Consider the following 15,770-nt stretch of genomic DNA (forward strand, 5'->3'; position numbering starts at 1 on the left):
ATTGTTGACAAATACCGTACATTAATAAACACGTAAAATGTCCTTATCTGCTTACAACTACATTATGGTGTGTTATAAATAATTTATTAAAAGTTTATATACTGCTTACAAATACTAAATATGGGGACTTAAAGTAAAAGCGTTACCCCTATAAGAAGGGTTTAAATGAACCCATCACTCTGGTGAAACTGCTCAGACCTCACACACATAAACAACCTGTGTGAAGGGGTCGCAAGTAGCTTCATTTTAACAGGCCATTAGTCAAAAAGGTTAGGAACCAAGCACTGCAGCACCTAAGTGGTAAACAGATATCCAGGATTTGAAACCAACAACCTCTGATTAACATCAGACAGCCCTGTAAAGAACTGCTCTGTCTCAGATGACTTTCCTTTGCTGTGTGCTGGATCTTTCATGGTGATTAATCCAAACATCGTTCTTGGCGTGAATAGAAATAACAGTCATGTGTTATTTTTCTCCTACTCCCACCCCCCTACCTCCTGTTGCCTCTCCCCCTCTTTCCCGTCAATGATTTATTCAGTATGGGTGAGAGAGAAAGGTAAAGGGTATGACAAGTTAAATAATTCAGTGAGGATCCAGTAACAGGAGGCTGTTTTCGTGTTGGCATCACCATGAACAGAACATACCTGCAAACTGTGTGTTTGAATAACACTTACTTACTTTCTTTTTAATATTACATTTAAATGAAGTGCCCACAATGTACTGCAAATGAATTTGATGAATGAAGATAAAATGACATCACACTGTCAACAGAGTAAATCCAGGCCGGCAGACAGACACAGCCTGTTGATTCCATGATGAATCTGATACCTGGGTGTCACCTGAGCAGCTGACTCACTGTAGACACTGCTGTTACGTTTGTCTACAAGCCGGCATTCATCTGGGACACTTGCTGAAGTTCAGCTGGGTTGGTTTGTGCACTGTCTGACAGCCATGGAAAACTTTTGGATGTATCATGTCGAGAAGCTTGAGGAGGAACAAGCCGAGCAGACACAGCAGTCTGACCAACATGATGAAGATGAGGTTTGGACAGTTTAAAGGGTTTATCATGATCTTTGTCTTGCTATGTCCAATTGATGGTCTAACGAGTACAGTCAAATTTGTTGGTGGATCTTGTGATGTGTAGATTGCAGAGGAATTCACACAAAAATATGTTTTTATTAGACCAAAAGTCTCATTTCAAAGCCCTGCTGTGTTGGCTAATATTTATGTATGTCATCTTGAAAATGTTTAAGGATTCCTCAATAATAAATGAAATATTTTGTTATCTTGAGATACCAAACCGTTGTGTCATGATCATTATTTAATTAGTATAAATGTAAATGTAAATGGCGCTCATGACTGGGAAATGACTACATGATGAACCCATTTGAATAGACCATGAAGTATAGAAGCCTGTTAGTCTCAGATAATGACAGTCGTGGAAGAAGTATTCAAATCCTTTCCTGAAGTAAATGGAGAATACTCAGTTACCACTAAAAATCCTTCATTTAAAACATTGCTCAAGTAAAAGTGCAGAAGTATTATCAGCATAATGTTCACACAGTTTCAAAAGTAAAAGAACTCATAATGCAGAATTTTACCTATACATATGTTTTATTGTTATACAGTATATTTTCTAATTATATTATTATCACTGATGCATTAACATGGAAGCAGCATTTTAATGCATGTTGCACTTGGTCTGCTTTATATATTGTTGGGTTATCTATAACAATTCTATAACAATTCAACATATTTTATTTGTTGATAATATGTTTTGTATGTAAAATCTGCAAAGTCACCAGTAACTAAAGCTATAATGTAGTGGAATATAAAGTAAAAAGTTGTTTCCTGGAAATAGCTTTGTCATTAAAATCTTAATACAGGGAGTCATACCAGAAAAGTGATCTTTGCACACATGTAGTCCAACAAATGGTAAATTTAATGAGTGGCCACAGTATGTGTTGGTACACCATAAGTGCTTGATGAAGGTTGGGCCAAAACATGACTGATGCTAAGTATGAAGGAGCTGATGTTTGTTATTTGGACCGATTATAGATAAAATAGAGACAATGTTCAATTGGTCCATGTCTAGATACTAATTACTAGTGCAACGTTAGTTAGAACACAAGAGATGGATGAAGAAGATGAAAAAATGTGAAATGTGTCCACAGCTAAGCATGCATTTGAATGTAGATAAAGTTAATATAATAATAATTTAACAATAAAATAATATTTATTAGAGTTTAAATGGAGCAGTATAAACCCAATATAACTAAATGTCGGAACTTAGTAACATTTTTTCCTATAATTAGTACCAAATAAAATAATTCTTTCCAGGATACATCCTAGGAAATAATTAGATACTTACAGACTCATTAAGTGAAGTGTGAAGGCATTTTTCTTTTTCAGATAATGTACTTGATTTTTTTTAAAATTATTATTATTTTATTTAAAGTTATCTCAAAATCTTTTATTAGCAACCGGAGCCACTCCAGGCTCCTGTAGGTTTACTCTGATTATTTAATTGACTTAAATCTCATCTCATCATCAATCTCAGTTCATTGACATGATTTCCTCAGGCAGGATATCAACAGGCCCTTTAAAAGGATTGATTCACCAAATTAACAAACATGTATTCTCCCTCTAGTGGTATAAGCAGATAGTTTCAGTTTTTGAAATCTTGTGCTGCAAGAAGAGAGATTTTTTAAACTGTAATTTATGAAGGCTCTGGACACCATAAATGAAATTCCCTTCCCATCAGTTGTATTGGGGTGGTGGAAGGAATACCAGAGAGAGACACCTTTAAAATATGGACAAATAAAATCTACACTAACTCACTCCAGCTTTCCAGGGACTTTTGTTGCATGTCATCCCTTTTCCTATGTTTCCTGTCTGTCTCCACTATCTCTATCCATAAAAAAAGAAAATGTTTTACCGTCACTATGATAACTCTCAAATTCATCCAGGACAGTTATAGTGGAACAATTTACACAAGATATACGAAAACCATGAGTGTCCCAGCCAACTGTGACAGCTGTAATCTACAAGATGTTTCCTGCTGCTCTGTTTCTGTGTTATGACATGTGCTGCGCCCCATCTCACACAGAGGTGATATGTTGTGATGTTTTTCCTGTGAGGAGCAATTTGTCCAGTTGGTGCGTCAGCGTACTCTTTCAACTCACCTCATCACAGCTTGTGTATTTCCATTTTGCTGTCTGACACATTCGGACTCAAAAAAAGATATAATGAATTCTGTTGTGCAACTAATGCTATTTTCGTGGGTGTGTGACTGTGCTCCTGTTTTTTGTTCTGGGCCTTTGGTCTTCCTGCCTTCTTTTGGCTGTAAATGTAAATAGACTCGAAGGTGTCTTTTACACCTCCACATTGTTTGATGCACAATTAATGCCGTCCATCTCCGTTTGAAGTCTTATATGGCTGTGTGTTTGTATCATTCTGCAAGCCTGCCAGTAGTATATCTACGATCAATTGTAGATATCAACAATGGGTTTAGCATTACGGACATATAGCACAGTAGCTCCCACTTCATTTACCATACTTATTGCTGCTTGGACATCCGTGGCACCTGCTGATGCTATTAGCTTATCTGCTAGCCATGCCTGCATGGCTCGTGTTGTGCTCTGTAGCTCTTGTCAACATCTTAATTCACAGAACTGAAACACTAAACTGAAACAAGTATTTCAGTATCAAATGGAAGGATAACTTGGTCTCCAGAGGTCTTGTTTAGGTGGACATTAGTCTCTGTAGATTAATCTCAAATGACTCCAGGATCAAAATTGTGCACCGCTGACCTTGAGGTCTGTGGTGTAGCTCTTCCTCATTTGAGGAACAGTTTGAGAAAAGTCTGACCAAAAGAATATTAGCTATAAAACCAGCTTGTTGTTTTGGCCGTAAAAATCTGAAACCTGCTTAAAAACTCCATAGAGCTGAGAGGAACTGCACAATTGGTGACAATTTCTGTAGGTTAGTGATTACGAGTCACACACAGTCATTTGATGAATTTTTTAATATAATAGTATAGATTAGTGCAGGTATAAATGATATATGGTATTATGATTGATGTCTACTAATAAAACATAAAACTCTATGAAAGTATACTTTCCATGTCAACATGACATAAATTTTGTCTTCTACTCATGTGCACAATGGTCTGTGGAGACCTGAGATGCACAACCGAATGTCTGCACTAGTGAGGACACACCTGCATATACAGACTCTCAGTGTAGTATACAGTGCTGCTTGAAAGTTTGTGAACCCTTTAGAATTTGCAATTTATTTGAAGGGGAAATTAGAGTTGGGTGTTTCAATCAATGGGATGACAAGTAAGTGTGAGTCTGAGAGGCCCTGCCTTATTTAAAGAGAGAAATCTGAGTCTTCACAATCAAAGAAGACTCAGATTTTCTTCTTTGATTGTCTGACCTTCACAACACAGGTTTGTGGAAGTATGTCATGGCTCAAACAAAGGAGATTTCTGAGGACCTTAGAAGAAGAGTTGCTGATGCTCACCAGGCTGGAAAGGGTTTCAAAACCATTTCTAAAGAGTTTGGACTCTACCAGTCGATTGTAAGGCAGATTGTGTGCAAATTGAAGGTAGCAGTGAACAGTAGTACCATAGGGACAGTGACAATAACACTAAATGATAATAAAAAAGAAAAATATTTAAAAAATAAATAAATAAATAAAAAATAAAAAACAAAAGCTAATTAATCTGTGGAAGAGAGGAAAGGGAGAAAAAGAAGAAGAAAAAGCAAAAAAAAAAAAGCCTCACCGAAAGAGATAATAATAAAGTAACATCCTAAGTGTAAAATTCACAGCCAAAAAAAAAGAACTGAAAATGGTTAAGAAAATAAATAAAACACAACAACAGTGTGAAAAAAGAGAAAAAATTATATATATCTATATTAATAAAAATAATAAATGAATAAATAAACAATAATATTAATAATGATAATAATAATGATAATGGTAATAATCATAGTAATAAAATGAGAAAATTGAAAGAAATACAAAGATGAAAGATAATACTGCCATTGTGTTATTATAGAAACGATTATAATAATACTAATAGTAAAAAGAGCAGAAATCACAGGAATAGTGGTGTGTTTGTGTGTTTATGTGTGTGTGAGTTTATTAATTAAAAAGGACGCTTTTTATTATGGTGATGATGACAATAATAATAAAAATAAATGAAATAGTAATAGTGATAACAGTAAAGAAAAAAATATATATATATAGTAAGAAGAGAGAAGGAGTAAGCAAAAAAAAAAAAAAAAGAAACACTTAAGTTTTTTTCTGCTTTTCCAGTTAAAGAGGATGGTCTTCTTGGTGACAGTGAGAGCAATGAGTGTTGTTTTTATGCTGTGATTGGGGAGTGTAATTGATGATAAATCACCTAACAAGCAGAGTGATGGGGAGAGTGGAATCTGGCAGTTCAATATAAGAGACAGTTTGTCAGTGATTTCTTTCCAGAAGTGTTAGGGGGGCAGAGTAGGAAGTTACCTGAGTCTGAGAGACCCATTTGGTGCATTTTTTTGAGTGTGATTTGTGTTCTGTGGTTGATCTTGTACTGTATGAGTTGGAGGTTGGGTTTATTTGTCATAGGGAATGTATTAGTGCAGATTTTGGCTCAGGAGTCGTTATCTAGCGATATGGATAGATCTTTTTCCCATTTTATGGTAGGTAAAGATATTTCAGGCCAGTGTTAAGAAGTTTGTACAATTTGGAGAGGATTTTATGAGGTGTAGTGAGCTTTATTATTTCTTCTGCTAGTGCGGATGATTGGATGTTGTCTTGTTTTAAGTCGATCTTATGTGTTATGGCTGATTTGAGTTTTAGATACTGAAAGAAGGATTTGCAGTCTGAGTTTTGGATTATGTGTCGAAGTTCCTCTGTCTGTCCAAGCAGGGAAGTTAAGTGTTTTTTTGTCTAGAACGAAATCTGGGTCTTTCCATATTGGTGTGTATTTACACAGTTTGTGTGTTAAGTGCATGATTTTGTGAGCTCCCTTCCAGGCTGTCAGGGCAGTGGCTATGGTTATGTTGTTAAAGCAGTTATGTATATAACATTTTATGGCGGTGCTAATAAATGGCAGGGTGGATATATCCAGTTCTTTCCAATGTTGTTGTTCAATGTCTAGCCAGGGAGAGGATTGTTCTGTGGGATGGATCCATTTGGTTATAATCTGTAGTTGGTTAGCCAGGAAGTAGTTTAAAAAGTTTGGTGCATCGAGTCCTCCAGTATTTTTGGGTGATTGTAAAGTGGTCAGTTTAATTCTAGGTTTTTTATTTTTCCAGTAAAATTTTGTCATTGTTGAATCTAGAGAGTTGAACCATGTGAGAGGTGGGCATACTGGGATCATTGAGAAAAGGTAGTTTATTTTTGGTAGTATTGTCACCCTGGTGATTGCTATTCTTCCGATTAGTGAAATTGGTAGATACATCCATCTGTTTGTGTCATCTTCTATTGTTTTGATAAGTTGACTGAAATTCAAGTGTACAAGCTCGATAGTCTGGGGGAAATATTAATGCCTAGATATCTTATGGTGTCTGTGCAGGAGGGGATTAGTGGTGGTAGAGCTGCTGGATTCCATCTCTTTATGGAAAGTGGTAGCAGTGTTGATTTTGACCAGTTAATTGAGTAATTTGAAATTTCAGAGAGCTTAGCGAATAGGTTCATGGTTTCTTGTAGTGAGACTAGTGGGATCTGAAGGTAGAGTAAGATGTCATCTGCATATAAACTTATTTTATGGTTTACCGTTGCGGACTGTATACCTTTAACATGATTGTTTTGGGGAGTTACAACGGGAGTTGTATCCATTTTGCACTGGTCGTAATAGTGATCGATGAATGTTTCCAGGTCTGGTAATTCCTCCAGTGTGCAAAAAAAGAAGATGCGTTCCGGTTGTGTTTTTACAGACTGATGTGTTGATTATTGTGATGAAAAATGGAAAGAAAAGTGTCAGAAAGAAGTCAAATAGCCAAGCTGTTTGTTTTTTCTCAGTGACCGGGCGCCGCCATGATGGATCTCACCTCCTTGCGTCTAGATCGTGTACAAATTGTCGTGTCCAACACCATTGTTACCCTCCTCAGAAGTGGCCAAACAACAAAGACCACACCAAGAGCAGGCGTGTAATACTCTGGGAGGCCACAAGAAACTCCATGGTAACGTCAAGGAAACTAAAGGCCTCTCTTGCAGTGGCTACAGTCAATGTTCATGAGTCCACCATCAGGAGAACATTGAACATCAATGGTGCGCATGGCAGAGTTGCAAGGAAAAATGCCACTTCTCTCCAAAAAGGACATTGCTGCCGTCTACGGTTTGCTCAAGACCACATGGAGAAGCCAAGAGGTGATTGGAAAAATGTTCTGTGGCTGGATGAGACCAAAATCGAACTTTTCAGCTTGAATGAGAAGCGTTATGTTTGGTGATGAGCAAACATTGCATTCCAGCATAAGAACCTTAACCCTTCTGTGAAACATGTTGGTGGCAGTATCATGGACCAGGACCAGTATCTCTGGACCAGGACAGCTTACAATCATTGAAGCAGCTATGAGTTCTGAGTTGTACCAGCACATTCTATAGGAAAATGTCAAGATATCTGTCTGCGAACTGAAGCTCAACAGAAAGTGGGTCATGCAGTAAGATGATAACCCTAAACACACAAGTCGCTCTACCAAAGAATGGTTTGAGCAGAAGAAAGATTTTGGAATGGCAGAGTCAAAGTCCTGACCTTAATCCTATAGAAATGCTTTGGAAGGACCTGAAGCGGGCAGTTCATGCAAAGGAGCCCACCAACATCCCTGAGTTGAGACTGTTCTGTAAAGAGGAATGGGCTAAAATTCCTCCAAGCTGATGTACAGGGCTGATAAAACAATTACTGGAAAGGTTTGGTCTGAAAGCAAGGGTTCACATACTTTTGCCTCACACAAATATGTAAGTAGCATTATTAACGTTAACATTATTAATAAGTAAGTAACATTTTCCTCAATAAATAAATGAAAACATTTTTTTTTGTCATTTGTTTAATTGGGTTCACTTTATCTAGTTTTAGGACTTATGTAAATACCTGATCACGCTTTAGGTCATATTTATGAAGAAGTAGAGCAAATGCTAAAGGGTTCACAAACTTTCAAGCAGGACTGTTTACAGAACCTTTGGAGAACACAGGCTTTAGACACTCATGCATCAGGACACTCACATATAGCTGTCATCAGAGTGAAGCCCAGAAAAGGCTTCCGCATAAGACGGAGTGAGTAAACAGCAGAGTTGAACTGATGAGCTGGCTGTGAGTGTGAATGCTGACCAGAGAGCAGAAAAAAGTCTGTGATGTCGCTCCAAAACATGCTCTCCCAACCTAGGTGATTCTACAGCATTGTGGGTACATGTGAGCATCAAAATTACTGAGATTTGAGAATTTTAGATTATTCTCAAATTTGTGCCTAGTTTATACAATTTTAAATGGTTTGGCCCCTCCTCCACTATGTGACTTTCTGTATACTCACTCAGTAAGTTCTATTAGATCCTCCAGAATAACCTCTATATGAGATTGTACCATACCATTTCATTGCACTGCATTTGCACAGTCAGCGTTCCCTGTGAAAGTCACAACTCAGTGGAACATCCTACCTGATGATATGAAGAGCTGCAGTTCCATCAGTACATTTAAAACCAAATTAAAAAGTCTGCTAAAAACTGCTCAGTTCTGTTACCTCTGACTCTACATTTTATCTAATGGTCTTCTCATGAACACAAATAATCCTGCTTTTAATTTGACAAGCTTACATTATTAATTTCTAGTTAACATTGTAGGTGTATGGGATGTGCTATTGTGTGTAGCTTTGTATTTTATATTATGTGTCCTGTGTGTTCTTTGCTTCGTACTGTTTGTTATTATTCTGTTATATGTTTTAATTGTGACCTGCAGAGGGGACTGCAGATGAAAATTAGCCATAAGCTAACTCTGGTACAGTATATCAAATGGTAACATTTATGTTTAACACTGTACATGGTGCCAATAAATACATAAATAAATAAAGATAGTGCTGCTTGATTCTGATATAACAATTACACCTTACAGAATGTACCCTGCTTTCTCCCCCTGTTCTTTCTGCAGTCTCCTGGTTCAGGCTCACCCTCTCCTCTTGGAGCAGAATCATCCAGCAGACATCTGCTGCAGGATGACAGCTTTGAATCCTCTCCCTCCAGTAAAGAGGTGTGTTCAACTTTTCACTATTTATCTGCATTTCACGCACTGTCCTCAGTTTTCGCTTTTACTCATCAAGTTGAAGTATTGTTTGGAGAAATCCTAACATTCTCCTCTCTTTTTGTTAATAGTCCAGGAGAAGCCTTGCATCATTTCCCACATATGTAGAAGGTGAGTACTTCAAGATAGTTACAGGAACACTCACTCTTTCATTAAAGATATTATTATATATTTTTAATTTTACAATATTCAAAGTAAAATAAATATGTTATAAATACAAGCATTATCTTGGACCAACAGGGTGATTACAGGGTAATACAGCTGTTACTGAAGGCAAATAGAAAGGTAATAATAGGATAATGTGCTCACAAAAATAAGATGATATTAGTTTCATGTTTCCACAATACTTACAGGGCAATTTCAGTTTAATACTTTTACATTTACAAGAAAATAGCTGTCAGAATTCTAGTTCACATGCTGTGATTTCATACATGGAAACTCATATGGTAGTTTCTCTGTAATAACCAAGAGCTGTTAAATGCAAAAACATCTATTTTTTTCTTAATTTTATGGTAATAATGCTTCCAGCTAAATACTGAAGGCCAGAGATTTTTCCTGGACACGCAGACTGTAGTTTCTGTACACTATATGATAAATCAGAGATGGAAATCGCTAAACCATGTGTTTCTTGTTATGTTTTAAGTTTTGGTGTTTGGATCCTGTTGTGGAAATTGTCTGAGAACACTAAACACACATATGAAATAATACACAAAACACTGCTGGGTTGAAGATTAAAAAATATTATTGTACAATAAGGAGACAGAAGACAAAGATTTGCATCAGTTCGTCTCACCGAACAAAGAGCAAACCTATTCTATTATAGTGAGAGAAGGAACGGAGAAAAGATCTATGATTGGTCAAATCATACAAACTTGTGGATTACAACTAATGGCAAACAGCCACGGTGTATACATTTACATGCCCATGTATGCTCGATAAGAACCACATCTCCCAAGGACACAGGAAGGCAAAAGCCCGAACCTATATGTGGCCTTTGACCCCTTAACCTGTCCTGTTTACTCCAAGACCCAGGATGTTACCTTATCTGAGCCTAAACAAGAATGGAAAGAGAGGAATGGGCCTCCTAAAACATATTCCTTCTTGCAAGGACATGCACACATTAACAAAGCAAATGATCATCCTTGCACAACTCTGCACGTTAAAATGATAAGCCAACCCTTTGGTCTTTCATTACCTTTACAATCCCAAAATGCAAAGACAGAGGCAAGGACAGTTCTTGGGTAGTTTATTGAAAGAATAATATCTCAATGAAAAAAAGGCAAGAGGCTGGAGGTGGTGGCTGAGGGCTGGCTGGCGTCGCAGGTGAGTTGGCAAATTGACCAGGAGATCCACCGAGGCTGAGCACGAGAAAAACAGTAGCACTGGAGACTGCAGGCGAGGCACACCGGAAAACTATACACAGGAAGAAAACTCAGGTTAGTCCATACTCGAAATAACAAAAAAGGAAAACTCATCAGGGACTCATAGTTACCGACTGCAACGGGATAATCTGGCACAGGAGTGGTGTCTTGACCAGGCTTTTATGGCAGGAGTGATGACTGATGAGCACCAGGTGTGCCTCGTAGTGAAGGCCCCGCTCAGCCAGCCACACCCTCAGCTGCACACACACCGCCAGGGAGAGAAACAGAAAGAGGGAGGGGGGAAAAGAAAACACAGAAAAACCCCAAACACAAAACCAAACACCAAAACAAACGTCACCATGACATTTCTAACCTAATTCTATGGATATTTTACTATAAACTAAATACTTAAGTCCAGAATAGGGTCCTGCAGGGGCCTAAAAGCAAGACCCGAACCCGGCCCATACCTGCGATATCAGAGCCGATCTGACTGAACTGAGTACCCAAACCAACACCAGAGGCTTTATTTATTTCTTCTGCAAAGACAAAGTTATTTGCTTGCTTTGGAAAGGTTTTCTCACACATAAAACTAACAACTGCAACAGACGAACACAAGTCATGGCCCCTTAACACAAAAAATTTAGTGTTGTAAGTTCTACCAGCTGATAAGCACAAATATTGGGTGTTTTATGAATATTTGTTTCATACAAATATTTTAAAAATTATTTGTTTTCAGAAGAAAAAAAACACATGTCAAATACCAGCACACAGGTCGGTTACATCGCTAACTAGTCGCTCTCCTCTGCTCCGCTGTTACGTCTATCAGCAGGTATCAACAAGGGGAGTCACATCCACCTTCTACATGACACACATTTCCTAATTTGGACATCACTCCTGGAGTTGGGGATGTTCCCCAGAGATAAAGCTAAGCTACTGACACACGCAAAATGTCCCCAAGGGACTGTCCATAACCTGTTGTTCACCTTTTCCTTTCCACAAAGTTAGGTTGTAAAAAATAGGCAATAAATGAAAAGTGCAAAGCAAGAATCACCTTTGAAGTTCTTCCCTACACGTTACATGCTGTGCTGTCTCTGTGTTATGGGTGTATAAATAGGTAGAGGTCTGTCTGCAATGAGGCGATGTGTTAAGTTTTAGCTCAGTAGTCAGCACAGTCATCTATCTCATTTCAAATAAACATACCTTATTAAAAATAAAATACATAACAGAGAGCTTTTGAAAAAAATGTGCATCCTAAAGTAAAGTCAATCAATCATATTGGCTTTTAGATAATTTATTTTCTGTGGCTTCAGTTCAGATCATTAGAGTGAGTATATTTGTGCTTATATGAGACATACTGGTTTTGAACTGCCTGTAGGAAGTAACCTAAGAGTCTGTCCATTCGTGAATAAAAGCTGCGTTTTCACTGTTCTTCACTACCTACCTCTCTTTTTAGAGCAGACCACGTGCAAAAATCTTTTTCTGACTTGCTGTATAGCTCTGACTGCTGGCTGTGCTCATGACATGCAGTCTTAGAGCCATGAAACCCTGCCCCACTGCTGTATAGAGTGCTGTTCACTTATTTATTTAAAGTTTATTAATATTAAACCTGTCGCATGTCCAAATTTCACCAGATTTGTCACTGCACTTCCTTGGCTCCCCAGCAATACACCTGCCAAGTTTGAAGTAGATCGAATGAACGGTTCTTGAGATATTTGATGGACATACAGACAGACAGACAGACAGTCCTTGCTTTATAGTTAGATTGCTTAGACATTAATGGCCACACTCATTAGGTGGACACACAGATTGCAGTTTAAGTCTGACAGGCACAATATCAGTGACATGCTGGTAAGCATCCTGAAGAAATGATAGAGGATAGTCTTTTAACCTCTGCCTGAAGATGGCCTGCTGTCAGTGTTTGGTAAGTTGACAGTACCTGGTAACACACAGCTTATTTAACTGCAATGCTGATCTAAGCCAGATGTAAATGCTGCATCAGCATTTCCTAAATGTCAAGACCTTCAGTCGCCAATAGAGAGAGAGAAGGAGAGAGACCACGTGAGGGGGAGAGGGGAACAGGGGAGGTGGATGAGGAAAGATTTCAATTCATCAGTCGCATTACATCAGTGCTTTGTCTCATGGACTAACACACACACACACACACACACACACTCAGGTTCTCTTTATAATGAACATTTCTCTGGCTGATGTTTATTCTCCTACAGTATGTCAATAAACTGTGTAATTTGGTACAAAGTACAAAGTAGTCTTGAAGTTCTGAGACGGTTTGTATAATTAGTTGTGTTGAGTTTCAAAGCAGTTGTTGATTTCCAGGGGAATTTCCATGATAGATCTACTACATTCAATTTAATATTCATCATCCTTATATTACTGGAAACTTAATTGTCCACATGCGTGTCTCCTTTTACAACTGCAGATGCAGATTATTGTAAGAACCCTTTATGGATGGCTTAATAATACTGAACATTGCAGACGACTTTCTAGCTTTGGTTTGACCACTTATGAGAGAGTGTTTTATATAATAAAATCAAGAAAAAGCCAAAGAAAGCTAGTGAATTTTAGGATGCTTTCTAAAGATGAGCACCAATTGGGCTTCTTAGTAGTTTGTTCTAGTTTAATATAAAATCCAGCTACTGCAAGCCTTGTAGAATAGTTGTGTGTATCAATATTGAAAGATAAATTTTCACAAAAAATTATACTTTGTTATTATGATATTTCTGATATAAAGTAATAATGAATACAGTAACCACAGAATCACAAAGCTAACTTTACTACTGAAAAGATTTGTAGCTTAAATAGAACACATCACAACCTACATGATTAAAATTATGTGTGTGTGTGTGTGTGTGTGTTTCATGCGCCACTAGTGGGGTATATTTTCTCTATTTAAGCTCAAAGCGGGTAAATATTGAGACTGAACCACCCTCCTGCTGTCCTCCCTCGTCGTGTTTGTCCTTCCCTCCCTCCAGTCCCAGGCCCATGTGATCCAGAGGACCTGATCGATGGGATCATCTTTGCAGCCAACTACCTGGGCTCCACCCAGCTGCTATCAGATAAGACGCCTTCAAAGAACATCCGCATGATGCAGGCACAGGAGGCTGTCAGCCGCATCAAGGTGAAAAACACACACAGTACGCACTCAGACACACTCCTATGCTGCAGTATTCACACTGGTGTGAAGTTAGTTGATTGTGTTTGTATTTTTGCAAGCCACAGTCAAGTCTCTTATGTTCCAAGATTATTCAGACTGCTGCATTCTGGCTTTTAACTAGTTCCAAATGAACAGATTATATATTATAGTTTGACATCATATTGTACCTCAAGCCATATTCTAGACCCTGTTTTCTGTTGGTATATGACTATACAACAAGTTGTATCTTTCTGTAGCTCTCTATCTATCTAAACTAAAAGATCCAAAGAAAACTAAAACACCAAACCATTTTTAACTATTTTTTGGTAACACTTAGTTTTACAGGTTTAGAATTTCTTTAGAATTTCTAGGATTTTTTTCTGAAATGAACTACAAAAGCTGTACCAATTGTACAGTGTCTCAATTTTTCTAAAACTAGCTTTCCTATAGGGATGCTATCAGTAACGCAAACCAGTTAAGATGTATACCATTGTATATACGCTTACACTGTCTTATAGACAAAATTAAAGCAGCACAACAATTAAGGACACAAACAGCCTCTGGGTAAGTGCTTTTATAGAACCTGGCTGTCCTGGTTCTGGTACTTTTCAGTCTTTTAAAAAAAGATTTGTTAGGAAACAGGGACCTGTGAAATAAAATGTTATCTTATTTTCAACATGTATGTATGTATGTCATAAAACATGATATCCTGAAATATCTATTTGATCCTTAAGTGTAAAAGCTTCAGTTACACTGACACTTGCGTTAAACACAGCTTTTAAATGATATATAAATAAAAATAAGCTGACAAAGTCCCAGGATGACTGACCTTCAACAGGCTAGTGTAAAAATACTGTAGATGTATAAACTAATGCATGATGTTTGTCATGTGAATCTTCATACAGAGTTTCACTCTTTATTAGTGAATGTGTATGGATATATATTAATTTTCATGTGTTTACCTGTGACTGTTTCACTCCCCCTCACTCCTGTCCTGTCACATGACCAGAGTCCTCGGTTGGGCCCCAACCACCCCACCCTCCCACCACTTGTTTATCGTTCCATATTGTAGCTGACAGTGACTCAGGCATTTTTCAGCCTGTGATAAACACAAGGAGCCCTCAGCCAAACACACACACACACATACAGTGCTGCTTGAAAGTTTGTGAACCCTTTAGAATTTTCTGTATTTATGCATAAATATGACCTAAAACATGATCAGATTTTTACTCAAGTCCTAAAACTAGATAAAGGAACCCAATTAAACAAATTAGACAAAAACATTAAACTTTTTCATTTATTTATTGAGGAAAATTATCCAATCTTACATATTTGTGTGAGGCAAAAGTATGTGAACCCTTGCTTTCAGTAACTGGTGTGACCCCCTTTTACAGCAATAACTTCAACCAAACCTTTCCAATAATTGTTTTATCAGCCCTGTACATCAGCTTGGAGGAATTTTAGCCCATTCCTCCTTACAGAACAGTCTCAACTCAGGGATGTTGGTGGGCTCCTTTGCATGAACTGCCCGCTTCAGGTCCTTCCACAGCATTTCTATAGGATTAAGGTCAGGACTTTGACTCTGCCATTCCAAAATCTTTCTTCTGCTCAAACCATTCTTTGGTAGAGCGACTTGTGTGTTTAGGGTCATCATCTTGCTGCATGACCCACTTTCTGTTGAGCTTCAGTTCACAGACAGATATCTTGACATTTTCCTATAGAATGTGCTGGTACAACTCAGAACTCATAGCTCCTTCAATGATTGTAAGCTGTCCTGGTTGAGAGATACTGGTCCTGGTCCTGGTCCATGATACTGCCACCAACATGTTTCATGAGAGGGTTAAGGTTCTTATGCTGGAATGCAGTGTTTGCTCATCACCAAACATAACACTTCTCATTCAAGCTGAAAAGTTCGATTTTGGTCTCATCCAGCCACAGAATATTTTTCCAATCACCTCTTGGCTTCTCCATGTGG

The 15,770-nt window shown here is 37.9% G+C and overlaps 1 protein-coding gene and 1 long non-coding RNA gene across 3 annotated transcripts in view; one reads left to right on the forward strand and one right to left on the reverse strand.

The window, feature by feature from the left end:
* Positions 1-15,770, forward strand: part of apba1a (amyloid beta (A4) precursor protein-binding, family A, member 1a) — an 82,284-nt gene that overhangs the window by 47,819 nt on the left and 18,695 nt on the right. For both annotated transcript variants that reach the window (XM_042420721.1, XM_042420722.1), the window contains exons 4-6: positions 9,134-9,232; positions 9,355-9,394; positions 13,635-13,780. In XM_042420721.1, coding sequence (XP_042276655.1) covers positions 9,134-9,232; positions 9,355-9,394; positions 13,635-13,780 — 285 coding nt within the window. The remainder of the gene's footprint in view (positions 1-9,133; positions 9,233-9,354; positions 9,395-13,634; positions 13,781-15,770) is intronic.
* Positions 10,513-11,396, reverse strand: LOC121903567. The gene is made up of 2 exons (XR_006098068.1): positions 10,776-11,396; positions 10,513-10,696 (listed from the first exon to the last, which is right to left on the reverse strand). It is a non-coding gene; the product is annotated as an uncharacterized LOC121903567 (long non-coding RNA).

The sequence above is a fragment of the Thunnus maccoyii genome, chromosome 9 (assembly GCF_910596095.1).
Source record: "Thunnus maccoyii chromosome 9, fThuMac1.1, whole genome shotgun sequence".
Classification (NCBI taxonomy): domain Eukaryota; kingdom Metazoa; phylum Chordata; class Actinopteri; order Scombriformes; family Scombridae; genus Thunnus; species Thunnus maccoyii.